At 42.0% G+C, this 22,338-nt stretch overlaps 5 protein-coding genes across 5 annotated transcripts; 2 read left to right on the plus strand and 3 right to left on the minus strand.

Moving 5' to 3' along the window:
- Window positions 1-37: 37 nt before the first annotated feature.
- On the minus strand, window positions 38-3,981 carry anapc7 (anaphase promoting complex subunit 7). The gene is made up of 11 exons (XM_077599867.1): window positions 3,733-3,981; window positions 3,007-3,187; window positions 2,751-2,870; window positions 2,503-2,614; window positions 2,287-2,440; window positions 2,024-2,166; window positions 1,826-1,943; window positions 1,555-1,751; window positions 1,270-1,494; window positions 1,036-1,186; window positions 38-947 (listed from the first exon to the last, which is right to left on the minus strand). The coding sequence occupies exons 1-11, from the start codon at window positions 3,831-3,833 to the stop codon at window positions 758-760; spliced, it is 1,692 nt and encodes a 563-aa protein (XP_077455993.1). The 5' UTR covers window positions 3,834-3,981; the 3' UTR covers window positions 38-757.
- Window positions 3,982-4,335: 354 nt separating this feature from the next.
- LOC144073924 (ubiquitin-conjugating enzyme E2 G1-like) lies at window positions 4,336-9,227 on the plus strand. Its single transcript, XM_077599868.1, has 6 exons — window positions 4,336-4,532; window positions 5,816-5,918; window positions 6,444-6,541; window positions 6,765-6,943; window positions 7,036-7,142; window positions 7,632-9,227. The coding sequence occupies exons 1-5, from the start codon at window positions 4,490-4,492 to the stop codon at window positions 7,120-7,122; spliced, it is 510 nt and encodes a 169-aa protein (XP_077455994.1). The 5' UTR covers window positions 4,336-4,489; the 3' UTR covers window positions 7,123-7,142; window positions 7,632-9,227.
- A 439-nt stretch (window positions 9,228-9,666) lies between these two features.
- rad9b (RAD9 checkpoint clamp component B) lies at window positions 9,667-13,020 on the plus strand. The gene is made up of 11 exons (XM_077601125.1): window positions 9,667-9,811; window positions 10,059-10,129; window positions 10,216-10,347; window positions 10,421-10,535; window positions 10,635-10,734; window positions 11,087-11,193; window positions 11,314-11,417; window positions 11,588-11,652; window positions 11,819-11,941; window positions 12,314-12,491; window positions 12,662-13,020. Exons 1-11 carry the CDS (start codon window positions 9,778-9,780, stop codon window positions 12,800-12,802), a joined length of 1,170 nt encoding a protein of 389 aa, XP_077457251.1. The 5' UTR covers window positions 9,667-9,777; the 3' UTR covers window positions 12,803-13,020.
- pptc7a (protein phosphatase targeting COQ7 a) lies at window positions 12,994-18,723 on the minus strand. Its single transcript, XM_077601126.1, has 6 exons — window positions 18,141-18,723; window positions 16,723-16,902; window positions 15,873-16,071; window positions 14,830-14,953; window positions 14,621-14,750; window positions 12,994-14,294 (listed from the first exon to the last, which is right to left on the minus strand). Exons 1-6 carry the CDS (start codon window positions 18,340-18,342, stop codon window positions 14,236-14,238), a joined length of 894 nt encoding a protein of 297 aa, XP_077457252.1. The 5' UTR covers window positions 18,343-18,723; the 3' UTR covers window positions 12,994-14,235.
- A 712-nt stretch (window positions 18,724-19,435) lies between these two features.
- Window positions 19,436-22,123, minus strand: LOC144074658 (serine/threonine-protein phosphatase PP1-gamma catalytic subunit A). The gene is made up of 7 exons (XM_077601198.1): window positions 21,767-22,123; window positions 21,516-21,647; window positions 21,166-21,396; window positions 20,714-20,818; window positions 20,382-20,605; window positions 20,159-20,293; window positions 19,436-20,059 (listed from the first exon to the last, which is right to left on the minus strand). Exons 1-7 carry the CDS (start codon window positions 21,819-21,821, stop codon window positions 19,970-19,972), a joined length of 972 nt encoding a protein of 323 aa, XP_077457324.1. The 5' UTR covers window positions 21,822-22,123; the 3' UTR covers window positions 19,436-19,969.
- Window positions 22,124-22,338: the final 215 nt, after the last annotated feature.

Genomic DNA, 22,338 nt, shown 5'->3' on the forward strand with positions numbered 1-22,338 from the left:
TACCAGTGTCTGTGAGCCTCACGGAATCTGGACTGCATTCACAAGCGCAAGCGTTTCAAGTTTAATGATGCCTTTAAAAAATATTTACAAAATACAATATAAACAGTTTGAACGTTTAGCAATGCGATAGAAAACAGGCTTATTTTCTAGACAACATCAAAACAAAGATAGTCAAACAAACGGTGCCTCTTTTCAACATTTTACTGTCAATTTCAATGAGCTAGTGGTAAGGCGTCCAATCCATTTTAACCGGCATTCAATCGCCGACTCCCGTTCCAAATGAATTGGACACCAATGTGTTGCTCTAGTAAATCACCAATTGAAAAAAACAGGGTGACCCTAAAAAAAGATTGAACATTTTGAAGAAAAAATTCGTACAGGGAGACACCATTAAAGAAAAACATGACAATTCCATCATTCTCTTAAATGGCGTTTTTTAAGTTTTCACTCATTAGGAATAAACTACTAGTCTTTCATCATTCTGGGTTTTATTGTTAAACAGTTTTTGCTTTTCTATCACCCTGTACTCGTCCCTCAGTCTGCCATAAAGCCAATTTCCGTGCCGAACCTCCCGCTGACAATTAAACACTGATTAATAGGTTGCAACTTTTTCAGGTCAAAACAAAGAATGAGCGAGGAAAAATTGCAAACGCTGAGGTCAATTTGCCATTAAGGCTTGAGGCGATTGGGATTGGATCCCTCTGAACAAGCGTGACCAGGGCGGTCCTTAAAAGACCCCGCCTCCCCCTGGCCCCGGCTACTGCATTCCGAACCACTGTTCCTGGTCAGCCCACTGAGCGGCCTCGCTGTCGCTACCCTCCAGGTCGCCGTCTTCGCCGCTGCCCTCCATGTCGTCGCCGTCCAGCTCCACGGTGGCGTCCGTGGGACTCTCTTCCTTCTCCATCTTCTGCATGCCTTCTAAGGACTTCTGATCATTGGGGTCCAGACTGGTGGGAGAATATAAAAGCGACACGCTAGCGTTTTTAAAATGCGCTTTCAAACCGAAACCCGCGAATCTGTCCTGATTTTGCTCACCTGAGCGCAATGCTGTACTGATCCATAGCCTCTTGGTAGTCGTTAACGGCCACCAGGAAATCTCCCAGCATCCTGTGCAGCATGCAGTCGCTCTGATTGGCCAGGGCGTTCCGAAGCAGCGCGATTCCTTCCTCGTGTTTCTGCTCGCGACCTTTGCCAAATTGGACACTCGTCACAAACTAGACAACAATCCGACACGGGGAGTCCTCGTGGTCACCGTGCCTTCAAACTTACTCAGTAGCTCCGCCTTTTTGACCACCGCCTTGGTGTAGTCGGGCCTCTGTGCTAACGCTTTGTCCAGCAACGTTTTAGCTTTCTCCTGCGTCACGGGGTCCTCCAGGCACACGGTGGCCAGAATGGTCAGCGTTTGCGCATTGGCCCCCAGCGTCTTGTAGATGTTATTGGCCATCCCCATCGCCTCTCTGATCCCATTGGACGCCAGGTAGCAGTCAATCAGACCTGCGATCGGGCGCCATTTTAACCACCGAGGCGACCGAGGCGGGAAGGCCGACGATGTACCTTCGTAGCAGTCGAGGCGACAGGGCGCCAAGCGCATGGCCTCCCGAAAATGGATGATGGCTTCCTGGATGCGGCCCATGTTTCTCAACGCCGCCCCCTTCAGGAGGAGCGCCTGCACGCTGTTGCTGTTCAACTGTATGGCCTTGGCGCCCAAGTACAGAGCTCTGGAGTAACGCTTGCTGTAGAAGCTGTGACAACTGAACCGCAGGCGTTTAGGTCAGCGGAAAAATACAAGATGGCTGGTGCTTTCTCAGATCGCACGCACACTCACCCAGAAATCACCCAAGGTTCGGCGTGTTGGTCGGAGATATTGAACAGTCGTCCGCCTAGGACCTCCACGTCCTCCAGGTGTCCCTCTCGGGCCCAAAGGTAGCCGTATACATCCATTCCTAACCGTGGGTAAAAAGCACAAATGTTCCTTTTCAGACGGGACTCGGTTGGACAGCGCCCCGATTGTTGTTCTCTGTACCCTTGATGAGATACGGGTCCAACATCTGGGCTTGTTCAAATTTGAGGATGGCGTTCTTGGTGTCTCCGGCTCTGAAGTAGACATCTGCCAGGCTCACCAGGAGGTCCACGTTGTCCCGCAACAGAGACTTCTTCTCTAAAGAACTGACGGGAAATCCGGCAGCGATCGGAGGACCACCAGTGGTAAGTTTTAACGTTGGCTATGCGCAACAGCGTCTCGGCATTAGCTCTCCTTCCGAAACGTATCCAACCACAGTCACTTACCAGATGGTATTAATGGCCCTTTGATTGTCCCCCGCATGTATAAAAGCGTACGCCTTTATCCAAACAGAGAGCCAATCCAGGTTGGGGACACTCTGGATAACATCCATGGTCATGGACGCCACTTCAGCTCCTTTGACTGATAAAGAGAGAAGTCCTGCAGAGAGATTTGGACGCATGAAATTTGACGTTTGACGTTTTACGTTGCGGAATTCGTACCAATAATTGCGTCCAAAGCTAGGGGGCACTGTCGGAGGACTTCTTTGTAGCTGGTCACCGCAGAACGTTCCTGGCCAGCTTTCTTGTACAGGTTGGCAAGCATCATGTTGATCTTTGACAAAAGGAAACAGACCAGATTCTGTACTAGAACCCTGTTTGGCATCCTTCAGTTAGATAGAATTCTAGCAGAATATGATTGTGACCTAACAAAAATCAAATGCCTTATATATATAAATTAAAAGACCTACCTTAGGAGTCCTCTGACGAGAAGGAATCCCATCAAGCACTGCGATGGCATCTTTTTCCAGTTTCAAAATAGTGTAGCATTCGGCGATTTTGTACTTTACTTCAATCTCTGAAGGAAGACTCTGAAAAACAACATATAGGGTTTAAGTCAATGGTGGACTTGCAAACAAACGCAGTGCAAATTCATGCGAGAGAATTCAACGCTTTGCTGTCACACGCTTTACTTTATGCAACATTCGCGACGGGTTATACTCGTACCTGAAGGTTGGCCGCAGCTCCGCCAGCCGAAGTTCGAACCTTGGATGTTTTGCTCAGCACCTTTTTCTGTTGCAGTGCCATGCTGTATTTACAGGCAGCGTTGCGATACTCTTTATCGTGGAAGATGGCATCGGCATGGTAAACCAACAGTTGGTACTTTTGAGCAGGCGAAAATAGCTCTCTAGAAACAGAAACAATAGAGAAAAAACACAATGGTCAAAGATTGTTTCTTTACTATTTCATGAAGGTCAACAGTCTTGACAGAGAAAAAAATCGTTTTATTTGATTAAATGATTGAGTATGATAAAATTATGAGTATCCACTGGTTATACAATGTCCTTTTGAAGTACCATAGTAGTACAAAAAAGACAGATCTAAGTCACCTTGCTGCGCCATAAGACAAGTTGGTGTAAAAAAAGTAACATTTACTGTGCACATATGCACTTCGTAATTTGTAATGGTCATTATTAAATGAACGTAAAAGAAATTCAGCTATATTATGTCAAGTTATGTGGGAAAAATGTATACGCAGTGCTCGCATTGAGTCGTAATATAACACGTATAATAATATAATCATCTTGTGTCAACATGTTATATTAATACCATATAGGCAATGTGTCTAGTCAAGCAAAGATCGATGCATTAAAATTGAGGAAACGAAAATCGAAATGTGATGTTTTGCACATCAGCAATTAGACGGATCCTGTGTGGATATGATATACTTACGGATTGTTATTACTCATCGTCAACAACAAGCTGCTCATTATCCGGACGTTGGAGTGGAGACCGGCGGCGGCCATATCGCGTACATAATCTACTACGTTCATTTTTCTTGTAAAATATAAAGCTGGATTTGGACCGAGAGATTGCGTTTTAAAGTTTTAGCTTCTAACAAGCTAATGCTAACCTGCTAGCGGAGTTTTGCTGTATTAAATATGGCGCCCGATGACCACTTGGCGGAGTATGCGCAGTTTAGATAGCAAAACTACGGCAATTAGAAAGGGAAAAACGTATCAGTTGCATACACTACACAGACTTGTTTGTATTTATGGAAACATTTATTAGGGATTCATGTAAATTTTAACCGGTTGATTCACAACACGGGTCAAAAGTGATGTAGCTGAATTTTTATGTACTATATCCGTGCAATAACCAGTAAATCATCCAAGGTATTGCTCAAAAGGTTGTTTTTAAGCACAAATGATTGTCATGTATTCTCCATTTCGTTACATAAAAAGCGTGAGGATTGCAAAAAGTCACTAAAATTAGCAGCCAATAACACGGACGTGAAGGAATACAGTCAGAAGCTGTCAATCACGCGTACGCATGCGCAGTTCAGCCTCCAAACCAGCAGCTGAAGCTTGTGTCAAAACACAAGAGGGAAATCGGCAGGCAAGCAGGACGCATCGCAGCGAATCTGGGCGAGCTTTCATTTCGCTGGGAGTATTTCTAAAACCACATTTTCCAATCACGTGCACATACCATGACCGAACAATCAGCGTTGCTTCTCCGAAAACAACTTGCAGGTAAAATGAAATTCACTCTGTCCGGGGGGAAATAATCCAATGTAAAGTTTACGTAGCTAGCTGCTAACGTAGCCACTTGAAGCTAGCGCGTCAAAACAGAAACGTCCACTTAACATGGTGCTAACGCGCAGTCAGAACTTCTGACTTCTGGCGATAATACGGAATTCACAGACCGTACAACTGGGCATAAATAACACCCTAAGAACACATAACAGAAATCCAACATTCCCTTGCTAACGCGCTAGCGAGTTCGTCACTAGTTAGCTGACAGAACAAAGGAATTATCAATACAGGGACCATCAGCTTTTAATGGCGTTTACATAAGAGTATCGATGTTCAAATCAGTGTTCAATAGACACAGAACATTTCTAGATGTGATATTTTAGCTGTGTTCAATGGCTAACGAACTTGTTATTTCTTTGCGTTATTCTATTCATTGTTGCGAGTTTTGCTTTCTGTGGACAATCGCAGGTCGTTGTTGCTGACTCTAAATTGCAAACTAATTGTTGTCCAGGTGGCATTCTCTGACAACAGCTATGGACAGAAAGACAGACAGCATTCATCGCGCTGCCCCCACAAATGCGAGCCCCCCACTCATCGAGGAAGATGCAGCACAGACACACGATGCGAAATAACATCGCAAAGTCTATTGACATTTTAGAAAAGGAAAAATGGGAAGTCACTTTTTCCCACCCCCTAAATTTCACTTGGTGTTTTCCCACGAGACGTCAGAAATCAAATAAGCGCAACATTAAGCAATTCAAGCTGGAGAAAAATAGCTGTCTCGTCGTTCGTTTTTGGAGGCGAGCTTGTGCATTTAATAATTCATGGATAGAAAAAGTCATTTTTTGCTTTGAGTTATCATTTTGGTTTAGGGCTGCACCCAGCATGACCTTTGTGAGGATACTGACGATGAATGAATTGCTGAATTTATGAACGTCTATATACTGGTAGTATATAAAAAAAATCTAATCCTGGGCATGGAGGAAACTTTTTGTGTGGCTATAATCTTGGGATAGAAAAGACATTTGGTGTTTTTCCCCCTCTCGATATATTTTGTGAACTTGAATCTTCATGAAAAAACAATAATCAGCCTAAAATAATAATGCGCAAACACTCACCTGTATATTTTGGTTGGACATACGTTACCCTCACACTGTAATCTTCTCTTTTTAAGGAAGCTTTCTTTTGTCCAGTTTCAGAAATGTGTGAGTCGAGGGACATAACTTGTGTTTTTGTTGTAATTGCTCATTTAAAACATTCATGTCACTCTTATTTTTCAGAGCTCAACAAGAACCCTGTGGAGGGCTTTTCGGCAGGTCTCATAGATGATGACGATATTTATAAATGGGAAGTGGTGATCATCGGCCCCCAAGACACCCTTTTGTAAGTTAGCTCGCTTTCTTTATTTAAATGTTTCTTATGGCAGTGTCTTATAACTCCCAGCCCAATCACAGAACAAATGTAAAAGAAGGAAATTGACATTGAATGCAGCCATCAACGACGGCAATAGACGTCCAATCCATTTCAACTGGAATGGAATGAAAGCACTCGAATGCCCCTCACAGTACAAATGGATTGGACATATATATTGCTGTCAATGGCAATCAAACGGTTAAGTGTCATTCAGTAAATTATGTCGCTTGTGATGCAAACCTGACACTATTTACCAATTTCGTCATACACAGCTGGGTATGATGACAATTAGGCTTTTGTCGAGTCAATGATGATGACAAAGCCTAGGTCCGATTATTATTTAAAATGTCAGACTTTGGGATTGCGATCCTTCATGACATCTTTCCTAAATTATTGATTGACATTCATGACGCTGTCATACGGCACATTCTAATAAAGTGTTATTTTTTCCACCAGTTGTCCAACCCTTTAACTTTGACATCTTCTCTATTGCAGTGAAGGAGGGTTTTTTAAAGCATATTTAACGTTCCCATACGATTATCCTCTTCGGCCTCCAAAGATGAAGTTCATAACCGAAATCTGGCACCCGAACGGTAAATGCACCCAAATCACAAAACTGCACTAGCCTTTAATCACATGGGGCCTCTTTCCATAAACTATTGTTTAGTGATACTCAAAAAGAATGTTCACTTTCATTGTTACACTACATCAAATGACAGATCCACCATACAATCCTCATTCAGATATTTTGTTAGGCAAACTATGAATTGACTTAGTCCCCCAAGTTCAGAAAATTGTTTTATTGCGTGTACCCAGTTGCGAAAAATGGGGATGTGTGCATTTCCATCCTGCACGAGCCTGGTGAGGACAAGTTTGGTTATGAGAAGCCCGAAGAGCGCTGGCTGCCAATCCACACAGTTGAGACAATCATGATTAGTGTCATCTCCATGTTGGCGGACCCCAACAGCGATTCACCGGCTAACGTAGACGCTGCTGTGAGTTGAAATGTGGACCGAGGACTTTGTCTCGATTCGTCCTTGTGACGTCGACGAGGGCGAGGTCACTAAAAACCAAGTCTCTTTCACAGAAAGAGTGGAGGGAGGACCCCAACGGCGAATTTAAGCGGAAAGTGGCTCGTTGCGTAAGAAAAAGTCAAGAGATGGCCTTTGACTAGAGCGTATAGTGAATTCCAGGGTGAGTATTTAAGTCGTCACTTTTTAAACTTATTAAAAATATATATTATCATTGTAATTAAAGAAATAATTTGTGAGAATGCCTTCAACAATTCAAATCTATGATCATGCCACACTTCAAGTTTTGCAGAAATGCTAAGATGACTCTTGGTAGTTTTTCATAATTGGCTTTATCGGCTCAACCCTGACTCTGAAAAATAGAGGTTTTGAGGATAATAAGTCCTTTGCAGATTTTCACATTTTTATGAACTTAAAAAAAAGAACATTTTTAAAAATAATTAATAATGGAGGGAAGAGACATACGGTGTTTTTCTTTAAAAACTCCCAAATTCAGCGACTTGCATTGGAAAGTTTTGCGTTATAATGTAAAAAAATATATATATAGTTATAGTCTACCAATCAATTTTTTATGTATACAATACTTATGTTCGTTATTTCTAATCACTTGTGCAATGTTACTTCAGCATGGAATTAATCTTCTCCTTTTTAGGAAATGCCTCCAGAGGGAAACGTTCCGACTTTTGTGCCCTTCGTTTTGCAAGATAAAAGGAATTTTTTCAACTTGGCTTCTGCGAGCGGTTGTCACATGTCACGAGAAGAGCAAATTTCAGAACACTACCAGCGAAATTCACTTCCTTCCTTCCTGGAATTGTATATTTAATTTTATTTATTTTGGAAAACTAATGATGTAAAATATGTCACTACTGTAAATTAACTTGCTTTTTTATCTGCTGCTGAACAGTTTCTACTTTATACTACCAGGTTTCTTATGCAATTTAGTGGTCAAGAGTGAGTCGAACAAATGAAAGCCTTGACATCATCCCGTCTTCAATTTCATACATCACACGTCAGTCCGTCATACCTGTCAATCGATGTGATTTTCCAACGGTCATTCACTCAACGTTGCCTTTTACGGGCTTCGCTTCGTCACCGCTTATTTTTCAGAAACGGAAAGCCCGGGCGATTTTACGCCCACGAAACGGCAACCCGCATCCGCTATCTGCGCTAAGGTGTAGCAACGACTCCATCGTGCATGATCCCATCAAACTCTCGCGTCTCGTGGCTATTTGTCGTCGGCGACGGAATGGCCAAGCCACGAGCCTCTCGTGTATTGACTTGCACACACACGCATGGCTAACGTTAACAGTAGGTTTGTGCCAACTTCTCAGGATTCGATTTTAATGTTGCAATTAGCGCCCGGGTGGGAAGACTTTGTCCGCTGCCACAACCAAAAAACGGGTGTGTGAGGAGAAAAGTCTGCAAGCTGTGATCATTCTGGGTGTGGAGTGTGTACTGCTGTGGCATCTGAATTTACCTCAATGTTGTTGTTGAGTTCTCGATGTGGGGATGCTTTGGGGGGGCTTTGTTGTAGAACTGGACTAGCTGTCAGTATGTTGTTGCACATTGGGATGTCTCTGTAGGTCATAAGTTTCACTTTTTGTTTTGGGTGCAGATGCTAAGGACGATAGGTAGGTTGAAAGGTCAGTTTCATTTTTTAATTTTTTTTTAATTGTTCCTGGTACACATTTAGCCATCATGTATCACAATAACTTCCCGATCTTTTTTTTTTTAACGTAGTGTTGACACGTAAAGAATTTGAAGACACAATCCTGCATATACTTTTACATCAAAGAGAGTACACTGGTCAGAAAATACGTCATTTATCAAGATTTGACTTGGTAATGATTACGTCATGCCATCTTTCGCGATACTGACTGATCACAAAAGAAACCATTTTTTGGCGCATGCAATCAAGAGTTGAATAAGTTAAGGATACTATTTACAATGTACAATCCTGGGCAAATGTTATGTATAGTCTTTAGTAGACATGTGGAAACTTGATCACGTCAATGCTGTCAACGATTTACGTCAGAATTTTCTACCATGACCTTCTGACCGGTGTTCACTGTATTTGCACCGATTCGGTGCATTTTTCAAACTTCATTAAGCAATACACTCTGAAAATGGTGTCTGTCCGGGTAATCTTGCCTATTCTACTACAATGTTGCCACCAGTTTTGTTTTCCATTTTGTTTCAGCGCAATGTATATTGGACATGATGCTCAATAAAGTGTATAAAATAAGTAGCTTTTTGTATCTGTATGTATTTTTTTTGTTTTTTGTATCAATCCATTTTGACTGGTAGAGATCTCTGCCAGCCCTCCCAGTCAAAATCGATTGGCTGTCTTCCACTGTCAAAGTTGAGCAATGAATTAAAATGTATGGGGTAAAAAAAACACCTTGTGGTTGAGAGCCATAACTAAAGATATTCCTCTTTTTTTAATTTATATTGTTTTTAACTTTTTATTAATTCATAACATTGAAAAAAACATAGTTAGTCATTGAAACATAACCAAAGTATGTGTTTTTATTCATTATGATTCCATTCTTAGTAACATTGCAAGCATTTATTAAAAAACTAAATATATATATATATATATATTTATTTAAAATATGTAATATCTATGAACACATGAGGCACGTTTCTTTTTAAATGACACAAATACTCAATCTTTCAAAAGAAAAAAATGCTGACGAGAGTTGAACCCAGGTGTAGGCCTAAGCTAATTAATTGGACGTTCCATTCAGTGCTAGCTTGACTTCCACCGATAGTTAGCATCCCTTCATTCGCTCAAAATGAACTGTGCTCTTGAAGGAAACTGCATAAAAGGTAAACAAAAAATAACAATGCCAAGTGCATTTCAAACTACACTTGCCAAAGCCGCGTTTTCTCGCGTATTTTAATTGAAAAAGTAGCTACTCGTGTCTATAATATTGTGCTAGCTGTTGTGCTAGCGACTCACAGGTTAGCAAGGGAAAACGTTTTAATTCGAGTATCTTACTTTGCTGTTGTAGAGTTAACTAGTACGTTATACATGAAACTTCTTATTAAAATATCTGACTGCGAATATTTTCAGCTTTTGGAAAGGCTATTCATGCACTTTCGAGGATTGGAGATGAGCTGTGGTTCGATCCCACAGTCAAAGGGGTGAGCTGGTCTTCATAATAATAGCTGTTTTCCACTGTTATTTTCCTCCATGTATGTATTAACGTTTCACTTTCGAATGGTTACAGTTGGCCCTGAGGTCAGTGAATTCGTCTGAGACCGCATATGCCTGCTTCTCCTTCTCGCCAATGTTCTTCCACAACTACAGCTTGGCATCAGACCAGGCCACTAAACCCATTCGATGCAAGCTACCCATGAAGGTCGGTATCATATCTCAACTTTACGAGAAAACAAATATATATCGCTCCAAGACTTTTTCAATTTGCTTTTCAGTCTTTGCTGCCACTTTTTCGAACTTCTATTACCAACGAGCGAAATGTGGAGCGTTGTCAAATATCTGTGGACAATCCAAATGACAGAGTCATGGTTCAGTTTTTCTGTCGGCACGGTAGGATAGCGTCTCTTCTACAGCGACAGTACAAAATATAACCACGCGGTGGCGGTGTTTGTACATTGCATGATTTAACTCCGCCCACATCCTATCTAGGTATCACAAAAACCCACAACCTGTGTTACCAGGAGAGCTCTCCTCTGCAGGCTGTGTTTGATTCCCATTTCTGTCCTAATGTACTCAAAGGACCAGCCAGGCAAGTATTCCTCCCTTCTATGTACAGTCTTCAATTTAGCAACAATAGATTTTTTAAATTAAAAAAAACAAACAAAAGGGAATTAAAATAAATGTCATGTAACATTTATTTACTAATAATATATAAATGCCATGGAAAACGAAATATGTCCAATTGTTTTAAACTGGGAGGACGGGTTGAGAATGTTCCAGTGCTATAAAGGCAGCCAATGGCTTAAAGGAGTGTTACGAAATATGGTTTTGGACAATTTAATGGCATGCTCTTTAGCGTCAACAGCAATGTTAAACCCAATTTCGCTTTCTTATTAAGCCACAGAAAAAAAATAAAAAAAATATTCTGCTGTTCTGTGCAGACTTCTTGCGAATATGGTGATGCATTTTCAAAGATCTCAGGAGGAAGTCACCCTATCAATATCTCCTCTGCGAGTTAGTTTGAGGAATTTCAGTGAAGGAAGAAATGGTGAGCTTAAGTTACATTCTATCTTCAGCTCTCAATCGCTCATATTTGAAAATAATCCCTTTTTTATACGCTAATATGATGGCTCAGATGTACTTAGAAGCGTGTCGTTATCTGTCACAGAGCACGTGAAGATGTACACCGAGATGTCCTTACACCCCGACGAATTTGACTTTTTTCAGTCTGGGGGCGACTCGGCCATAACCTTCTGCCTGAGGGAGCTGAAGGTAATTAATTGTGTCTGTTTTTTGATAGCGCGTCACATAAAAGTAGGAACGTTGCTTGTCGGTGGGGTATTTCCATGTGCTAATGTGGACTCTTGCACTTTTCTTTGCACTCCTTATATGTAGCGTCACGCCTTAAATGCTATAACACAGTGTATTTCTGTCATTTGAAGGCTTTGCTGTCCTTTGCGGAGTCGCTCAGTCTAATGATCTCTCTCCAATTTGGTGCTGCAGGAAAGTGAGTCTCAAGGACACTATGCTCCCACTAAGAATCCAAATATCATTTTCAAAACGGTGGCAGTGGCAGTGATAGCAAACGGAACAGCATAGATTATGATATGTTATTTATTTTGCCATAGGAAGGACTATGAACATGACCAGCTTGTCATTTCTGTCTGTTGTAGGCCTCTGTGCTTGTCTGTAGAGGACACCGTCCTGGAGGCCACTGTGGTGCTGGCTAGTTTGAATGACTATGACAGCAGAGGACCACCCCTACCGACAAAGACCCTAGAACCAACGATGTCTCGGTACGGCGCACTCACTTTGCAACATCGGTGAAACTCCCAGAGATACCACCCTGGCCGTGGCAAAGTCCCGTACGGTCTGGGTTTGGCATGAATGCGAATTAGCTAGTTTAATTGACTCTTCCCACCTGAGCCTCTCTTCTGGCACTGAGTCATGCCGCTTGGCTTTCACTGGCTGCTTTTAGAATCTCACGTGGGTGTACTGTTACAGCCAGACTTGAATCTGTGACGGAAAAGTAGGACACTTTGGAGAGTGTAAGGTTCATAAACTGATGAGCACAGGCTGGATTTGAACTTTTATTCCTTGGTGAGGACCCTTTTGTTGTTAAGTGGCATCCGATCTTTTATGCCTCGCTTCTCTTTTGTGTTTTGCAGATGTACAGATGCTACAGCCAGAGACAACCTTTCCAGTGAAAGAGCTGACATGGAGGTGGTCCCATCCAGCCAGGGCAGCCCCACCGGCCCTCCAGAATCTCTTTTGCTGCTTTATAATAGCAAACATCTCCAAGTTAGCACCGCTGATGTGACCAGTAGTAGTCCTGCTTCCTCCATGGTAAACCTTCCAAACAGGACATTTTCAATATTCGGCATATTTTACCTCTCAATTATAATGGCACACGTATTGATTGGTAGTTTATGGTAACGTGTGCAGTGATTAGAACATAGTTGTGGAGGAAAAACAGTTAATTGTTTTTTTATAGTCCTACCATTTTGCTCCCAAAGATCTGTTCCCTCCTGTTTCGAGCTTCGTCATCAGAGCGCGATGATGAGAACTGCGCCGCCTCTGTTCTGGCTTGTGACAGTGAAGTGGAGGAGGATGAAGACCCGGGGGGAATCGCCGAATTATCAAGTCCCCAAATTTGAAAACTCTTTCATACAAGTATTTGTTACATTTAATGATTTTCTTAGTGTGTTATTAACAGCCCTGACAAATCATCCCATTGAATCCATACAAGGATTTATTCATGACCTTTACTTGGATTATCACCTCATTCAAGTGAAATGTTTAATGATAGTGTATGTATCTGGAATCACATCAATCATATGTCACAAAATAATAAATACTATCATCTTTATTTAAATAGCGTACAGCAGATCAGCATTGACGTGTACATCTAAAAATATTCCATAATTTGTTTAGAGGAGGGAAATGATGTTCTTCTGGGCGCAAAGTGTTAATGCTAGCCATTTCATCCAAAAGAGACTTGCTTGATCATGGCGAGGCTACTAAGATTGCCCCACAGACATGCTAGAATGCTTCAAAGTAGTATAGTTGGAATTGCTTTACTTTAATCTCCCTTTGTCTTTTTAGTGCAATCTTGTAAAGTGTCATTTTAGCTGATGGCTTCATAACTGCTGGATGAAAAGAACATTTGACCATGTAGAACATGGCTATTTGCAATTTGAGGCTTGGATTTGCCAGTATCGTCATTTGATACAAGGCACGTCATTAACACACTACACAAAAAATGGACTTAAAAGTGCAGTAAATTCATAATGCGAAATAAGTAACAATGTAAAATGGAAAGGTAGCCGATTACGATGTTTTACGTTCAATTAAAGTCAACAAACTGCTCCGACAACATAGAAAAATATACTTGCGCTTTCCCATTTGCTTTTTCAGCTTTGTGCGTTTAGTTTTTGTCCGTATGGCGCCTTCAGCTTTTCCTTCCATTGCATACACATTGATCACAATTCCTCATGAAACCACATGTCACGATCACGCAGAAGTAAGATTAAAGGGAGGCCATCTGTTTGATGGAATAGACTTGCATGAGCCTTGTGGTATTTAAAATGATGCCTTCATGAAATCAGATTGTTTTGAGGGTTTTTCTTAAAAAATACAACACATTATAAAACATCTCCCTGCATCCATATACAAAATTTACCAATAACCACTGTTAAAAAACAACCTACTAACTTTTTTTTATCCAGCCACAAGGGCGACCCATCCTGCGTGAGCGCCTTTCCCTACACAAGAGGTAAAGAGATGTTGGCTGCTCCAAGAATTCATCTGAGGGGACACATCTTGTTTGCCCCAAACCCTCCAAAAAAAGCTTCATCCTGCAACCTCTTCCATGCCAGGTATGTTCGTTACCCAGGGATCTCTGCAAATTGCTGCTTTTTAGAGCCTCCTGCAGCTTTTACATCCACCTGATTATTTGAGGTTTGGGGTCAAGTACAAGTGTGGCATGCAGGCAGGAGAAAAAAAATAAAATACAACAATTGATGTGATCCTCAGCCATTCATCCTGTCCAGCAGGAGTCAGAGCAGTCCATCCGGCCACAGTCCAGACCTTAGTCAGTATATTCTGCTACTATGGACAACAGCACTGTGATGTCATCAGGCTTCCCTCCTGGAAATAAAATAAATATATTTTAAGTTTGTCCTATGGGTCAGCAGAAACAGCTAGCTAAACAGCTACTAACTTCTATTTTAGTATCTAACATTAGTACACCAACGTGAGCATTCATGCCTTTTTTTCCATTTACCTATTGTTGAAATTAACATGCCTAAATGCCAACCCTAATTAACTATAAAACCGGTCCATTTTTATTCCTCTAACACTTTACTAAGTTATTATCACGTCATGCACGGATATTAAAAGCAAACTGCATTTTAGCATGTCTGAATTTGGCCAAATCTTGTCTTCTTTTCTTATTTAGTTGGGGATGCAGTCACCTCGAACATTGAGTCCGTTGTCACAAGCAAACTGAGCGAAAGGTGACATGTAGTTGGGGTCATAGGCCAGATCGTGGGCCTGCTCGGCAATGCTGCGGGCAGTCTTCTGAATGCTCTCGTAGTTGGCACTCTGTACAGAAAGACAAACAAGGTACGTGACAGCGTCTGGTTCTTATTGTAACATGACACTGCGTCTTCTGGCTTCTCACCTTGAGTTTCTTCAGTTCCTGGAGGATCATGTAGTCTGGCATGTTGTCAAACAAGCCATCAGTGGCGGTGAGGATGATATCACCCAGCTGGACGTCAAAAGAAGAGCTGTCGGCGGCGTCTGGACTGAAAAATCGAACGGAGACGGTGTCAGAGAGGTGAGCAAATCTTCATGCGCTTTAGACAAGCAGCGTTTCCATCTATGATTTATAACCGGGCGTGCCTACAAATCTTCCTGTGTGCCATTAGAAAAATATTGGACGCAAGATCAGAAACAAAACTAGTTTTTTAAGATCAGGACGCTCTGTATCTTATTTTAATTGCACTATTCAACTTGTCTCTGGGGAATTCAATCACAGTGACATTAAAGTCTCAAAGCGACGTTATTTTAAGATGTGCTGGCCTTTGTGTTTAGATTCTAAGTTGACGTAAAGGAAAAGGAACATTCTCAATCAAGGGCACTTGGCCCTTTCATGCAACATATTATATATATATATATTTTAAATCACAGGGCACTGTCAATTCCACATTCCACCATTGGATGAATTTAAAACTCGATTGGTAAAAACACAACCGTAATTGTGGCAGTCTCTTTAACAGTGAGCCCGATTGATGGCAGGGCTGCTTGTGGACTTTGCACATCAGCCTGCAGTGGCACAGACTTTGCTAGGGTGAGAGGGGAATGCTTGGCCAGCATCCACAGGCCGCTCTGGCAGTACAATATGTCGGTACGCTAATGCTGCTGCTTGGCACGGTAACGCAGCGAGACAGAGCAGCACGTGGACCTGACAGTGCGTTCCTGGACACTCTCTACATTGACAAAACACTAGGAGAGGAACAAACTTGTTACTCTCACCACCCTCAGTGGAATGTTTTTCTTGGAACCCGCTCTCTTGCGTGGGCACGATAATCTGCTTATTGCCAGGACAGACCAATTCGGTACGTTTGGTAACAATACGTTCGAGGGGAATCGGAAAGGCGTACAGATAATCGACCTGGAGTTGCAAGTACGTACGCGATGGCACCGCTACGTTCGGTGACTCACCTGTCGCTGAGGACGGCCCCCTCGGCCTCGGGGGGAGCTATGGAGAGTTGGAAGGGCGTGTTGAAGTAATGCTGCTGCTCATCGGAACGGTGAACCACCTCGCCCCCGCGGACCAACAGGAAGCCAGAGTCCCCCAAATTGGCCGTGTGCAGCTGGTGACTCTGCCGGTCTAATACCACAATGCAGGCTGTGCTACTGCCTGTATGTAGGAACAGAAAGAAATCATAACTAGTACTTGCCCTGCAAAGTTTCCTGCCCGAGTTAAATCGTTTTACAGTGCTTTCCCCTTATTTAATGAAACATAATTTGCTGGAATGTACTTTCCAAAGGCCAAACAGCCCCGAGAATGCGGTGCTCCATTATTGTCAAAGTCCAATAAAAGGAGTCAGCGGTAGAGACAGACGCCAGGCAGTTAGCCACACCCTTCTGGTGACTCACTTGATGAACTAAAATGTTTTCTGTGAGACCGAGCGACCTTCCGAAAGCCCCGCTTATGACTCATTCACTCCCTGCCTGCCGCATTCCCTATCCAACCACAATACAACGCTCAATGCCGCCCAGATGAACATTCATTTTGATGTGAAGGTCGAGTACAATACCGCACATTGTTGTTTGCGCGACTACACGTGATTACGGGGTGGAAAAGTACTGCTACTCAGCATCTCATGTTTGTCTGGAAGCAATTCATCAAGCAAGGCTTTAACAGTAACTCTGGCATATTTGGGTTTTTCATGGCCGTTTCAGATGAAATCTGAATTTGGCGAGAATGACCAAACTCTAGGTCAGATCATGCAAGCTAAAAAGTAAATGCCAATGTTTTCATCAACAAATTTGAGGCAACTTTACGTACCCAGCAGCGGCACTTTGTTCTGCAGTAGCTCGTAATAGCTAGCGGTGAGGATGCCAACGGGGTTGCTGGGAACAAAGCGCCCCTCCTTCACCAGGCGCTCGCAAGTCTTCATCAGTGTGCTGGAAAATTGGGAAGGGTCCACGCCGTAATCCCGCCATCCTCCTACTCCGTCTGCCACACCTGCAAAACAAAAAAAGCCAAAGGTTACGCCGCCATATTATACTTACAGACTAATGACCAATTCCCAGAGTTTATGAAATGAAACTCGACCAGGGACAGCAAAGTCTGCTTCTTCTTAAAAGTGACTTTGCTGACCATAAATGGTGAGCCCCAAGGTCTCCCCAGCCTTGGCCAGAAACAGCCAATGTTTTGCCGGCCGGCTTTACACTAAGCGTCCAAAAATAACACGTCTTGCTGAGAGGATCTCCTGATTCTCAAATTGACTTGTTTAGTGAACAACTCCTATTGTTTGAGCACACAAGAGATTTGCAGGCCAGAGAATTTTCAGGTTAAAATAACAGTTTAAAAAGGTGGTTACTATTCATTTACTTGGCAAAACATACTCTTATGAATGCAAACAATCTGAAGGAACAAATTAGACTCCCATTGTTTAGTTTGATGGGCCAACATTGTCTGCTTTTATACAATCAAGAGAAAAAAGCTCTTGGTGTTCAAAGCCCAAACGTCTTTAATGTGAGGCTTCTGACATATACTATTCACTTTTATGCAGCTTATGTAAGACTCCAAAATTTGACATCTGCTGCCATTAATGGAAGTCTTCCCAGTTTACTGGGAATGGACATGTATTGTTTAATTAATGGCTGGGAAATAGGTTAAATACTATAGAATTAATCATAAATGCAGTTATAATATGGAGGCCAGAGCAATATTTAGATTTTAATTCAAGTGTTATTAATTCATAAATGTATTTATTCAAACATGATACATATATTATAAATATTTTTTCAAATATACATAGTTATTATAATTATTACTTATGCCTAAACGCTTTAACCTGAAGTAATTTATATCAAACAAGTGTGGCATTAGATCACAACAATGTCAAATTTGGCTTTATCACTTCAACCTTTCATGTATTATGAAACAATAATCTGCAAACATGTAGATCTACATTTTAGCCAACTCAATCATCATGAAAACCAGGACTAGGATTAAATGAGGAATTACAATCCTTTTATTAACCTACATAGAATAGAAAACAAGTGTTGAGTTGACCACTTTACCTCAAAAGCTGTTAGTTACACCGTAACATAACCCGTATTACCTCGAATATGCAAATGTTTTGTCTAAACCAATTGCAAGCTAAATCGGACTTTTTGCGGCCGATTTAGGCTATCGTGCCGCTGGTTGCACCGCGATCTCCGGCCGGCTCGTCGAAAGAACAAAGCGGCGCTCACCCAAAACATCGGCACATTTGTGCCGGGCGATGAAGCACGCGTCGTCCCCATAGCACATTCCTTTCTTCAGGATGCCTTTCCGAAAATCCTTGCCAAAGCCGCAGCTCGCTGTCACCAGGCTGTAGTCTCGACCGTCCGTCTGAGAGAGGCCGCCGATGACAGCTCTGGCGACCAGTCGACCGTACGACAGCACGGACAGCATTGCCCCCTCCGCTCCCCGTAGCCGAGCGGCCGATGGCCGACGCCTCCCGGTCAGGGGCGACCGAGCTAGCTCCGCTGCGACGTCGGTTCGCAAATGTCGGACGGACGGGAGACGGCGGATGAGTAGAAAAGCGTGCGCGGGGAAGGAGTTGAGCTTTGGGGGCGCTCTCCTTTGGCACCACGATCAATGCGAGGAGAAGGACGGGGAATCGCCGCCCAAGTGCCGCCGTGTCCCGGTCGCCTTCGCCGCATTGGTCGCATTCGTCGCCGCCACCATGGTGTTTGCTAGCCGGAGCCTTTGAAGACGTTTAGCGTGTGCTTGTGAGCAGCTGCTTTGTAGCCTTCGCCGAGCCGTTCGCTAACAGATCAACTCGCGAGGTCTTGTGACCGCTTTGACGTCATCGTCCTTACGCAAGCTTCCATGCCATATAAGGAGTCATTACAACCGCCTTACTTTTGTAGCTTGGCACCCCCGGGTCGGGCAAGTGCCAGGTTCATTTTATTCAGGCGTCAAATATTGTTGCTTTGCAACACAAAAACAAGTTGACGTATTAATATTGGTATTTCTTTGAAAAGGTGTTCAGATGAGGAGAGTTATCTTAACTCATTCACTGACACTTCCAAGTAGTACTATGTGTAGTTGAAATTAGTTAACAGAGGAAAATTGATATTGAAAGCACTTTACATGCAATGATTGCTTCCAATTTTTTCAGTTAAAACGGATTGGACGTTTAGAGTTGTCTTTGGTAGACAGCATTAAATTATCAAGTCACAAAATCAAAATAAATTCAATTTCACAGGCCACACTTATTTGATTGAACATACAATAACAATTCTTTTTTGTATTTTTAAATTAATGTTTAGAATTTTTGTCACTCATGACTTTTTGTTGCTTGTTTATATTACAATTTTTTTCCACAAAAATGATTCATTTTATTGAAAAAGAAATCTTGTTTATATTACTTTTTTCCCCACAAAAAATGATTCATTTTATTGAAAAAGAAATCTATATAGAATCAGAAAAGCTGCTAGTAAATGGCAAATGCATGCTGATGTAGTGAAGCTTTTTCCAAAACAAAATAATCAACTCTGTATCCCCTTAAATACACTCAAAGTTTATTAGAAAGATTTAGACATTAAAAGAGAGCTTGTTAGATCATTTCCTAAAGCACAAGACATGAATAAAAATGTGAAGGAGCGATACAATGATTGAATGTTGGTTGACTTTGAATAGACTGAATAGCTTTACAGTAAAGTGGTATTTCATGACCTCATTTGTTTATGTTCATTAATAGCCATTATTGGCAAAGAATGATGAAACATGATGTGGGGGGAGAAAAACTGCTAAAATTGTGCACAGCTATATAAACAAGGCATTCCTGTGCATAAAAAGCATTATTGTAACATTTGTTAATGATAGAACAGTCGTATGTGGCAAAGTGTAGCTGCAAAATGGAGTGCAAAAAACCTGAGGTTTTCATGGCAATGTATCAATTGACCCTGGTGGATAAAACAACATATTTTGCTTTCTTTAGGTGGATGTAGACATCTTTTCAGTACTGGCAACATTAAGGTTAACCAATCCCTCAGACGTGAAACAAACTAAAGAGTAGTGGCCGCCACAACCTTTATTTCTTTGCTTGCTTGGTGACCATATTGCGAGGAGGAGTGACGGGACGGCTTCCGTTGGGCTTCTTCTTCTCGGCCGGTTTCAAAATCTACACAAAGATGGAGGAGATGAGTTAGTTAATCACTGGATTGAGATAAAAAAAAGTTATGTTTGCCTATAAAATGCAAAACTAATTACAAAAGCTTACCTGAAAAGAACACATGAGGGTCTCATCTACACTCATCATGGCACCAGCGTTGTCAAACTCCCCACAATAATTCGGTGCGGAGAACAGAGTGACCAGCTGCCTTTTTGCGAAAAACTCGTAGCCGTCCTCGACAACCTGCGAGAAAGAAAGAAAATGTCAAACGCTGAACTCCTTCAAAACACACAGTCCCGATCATGTAGTATTTCCATAGCTTTAAAATGACCTGATGTGCGCGGCAGATCAGATCCAGATCGTGCTTATGCAGAAACTTGGCCACCACCTCCGAGCCAAAGGTAAATGAGACGCCTCGGTCGTTCTCCCCCCAGCCCAACACGTCTTTGTCGGGATCGGACCATAGCAAATCACAGAGCAGGCCCTGGTCGGGGACGTCCGTGGGGCGCATGATGCGCCTGATTTGCTCCATGGACTGCAGGTCAGGAGAAAGGCCTGTACAAAACATCCTTATTGTTATCACAGCTTTCTTGGTAACACTTTTTCAATTCAACTTAAAAACTTGTAGAGAAGAAAGACACAAAAAAATAAAATAAAAATCACCTCCGTGACAGCAAAAGATCTTTTCATCAACAATGGCGGCAATTGGGAGGCAGTTAAAACAGTCTGTGAAAGTCTTCCAGAGCTTGATGTTGTACCTCCGTTTACCTAGAAGATAAAAAAAAATAATTTATTAATAGAGTTAAAACAAATACAAAAAAATTGAGCATTCACTCATAAAATAAGAAGTTTGGGTGTCCAAACTAGGGCCAGTGGGCCTTCTCATGAAATTGTCATTGAATATGGCCCACAAAAGAATCTTAAATCCAGCCTACATTCTGTTGCATTCCTCAACTTTAACAGTAGGCGGAGGTAGTCACTCAAACAGGTATTTTTAATTAATGTGGAAAAGTTTTTAACTGTTCACTTTCTCTTTTCTCAAATCAAATGAAGAATTTCAAGATGGCCACTGGGAGACAAAAGTTTGGACACCCCCAAACTACACGATGACTTACACTCGTCGTAAAATCCATATATTCTGTTGATAGAAGCACACTCGTGGTTGCCCCTCAAGAGAAAGAAGTTTTCGGGGTATTTGATTTTGTAAGCCAGCAGAAGACAGATGGTTTCCAGAGATTGCTTCCCCCGGTCCACATAGTCTCCCAAAAATAGGTAGTTGCTCTCTGGAGGGAAGCCCCCGTACTCAAACAGCCTCAGCAGATCGTAGTATTGCCCGTGGATATCGCCTGACAGAAAAACAGAGAGACCATCGTGAAAATTAACTGAAACTTAACAAGCAAGCTGTTCTCACTTGACGTGGTAACACCACGGCTGTTTCTAGTAATTAATTATTGGAGTTTCTCACCACAGATCTTGAGAGGTGCCTCCAGTTCTAGAAGAATGGGTTGACTCAGGAAAATTTCCCTGGATTTCAAGCACAAGCCACGAATCTCATTTTCTTGGAGTTGGACATTCTTGCCCGGTTTCGCTCCTCTCACTAGTAAGTTAAGAATACATCACAAACGTTATTCGAAGCGCTCGCGTTTAAATATTCACAAATCAAACACAATCGGATGGCTGTGGTAGCTATAGTCGAGAAGAGTAAACTACATTTACCTTCTAGGAGACGTTGAATTATGCTGTCAATGTTAAGTTTGTCGACATCGGCCATCGCGGTATTGCTGTAAAAATATCAACGTCGTCGAAATCTAGGTCTCGGCTGCTAGCTCTTGTAGCATTAGCACCCAATGTTACGCCGCTTTTCCGGTGGTGGACAAATGTTTTGATGGAAAGCCTCTTAAAAAACCGAAAACATTATCGATGTACTTAGTCGTAAAATGGTCTACATTTAAGTATTGAATTCGACTCGTAAAAGTAGATCACCGTGAGCGGTCATACGGAACACAAAGATCCCCTTTTGCTTTTTTTCTGCCGCACCTTGTCCAAAGTAGAGGGCGGAGCCGTTACGCTACTGCCCTCTACTGGCATGGAGGTTCACAGCAGCCTCAAGTATTTGTATTATAATTTTTTTTTTTTTACCTGAAATGAAATAATTATAATACGGAATTATGTTCAGCCCAATTCATTTAGATTAATCCAAGTATATATAGACTATTTGGAATGTTTTCTCACATTTTTCTCTCTAAAGAAAGCGTTCAACAAATGTTAATATATTTACCAAATAGTTT

This window comes from Stigmatopora argus, chromosome 5 (genome assembly GCF_051989625.1).
Source record: "Stigmatopora argus isolate UIUO_Sarg chromosome 5, RoL_Sarg_1.0, whole genome shotgun sequence".
Classification (NCBI taxonomy): domain Eukaryota; kingdom Metazoa; phylum Chordata; class Actinopteri; order Syngnathiformes; family Syngnathidae; genus Stigmatopora; species Stigmatopora argus.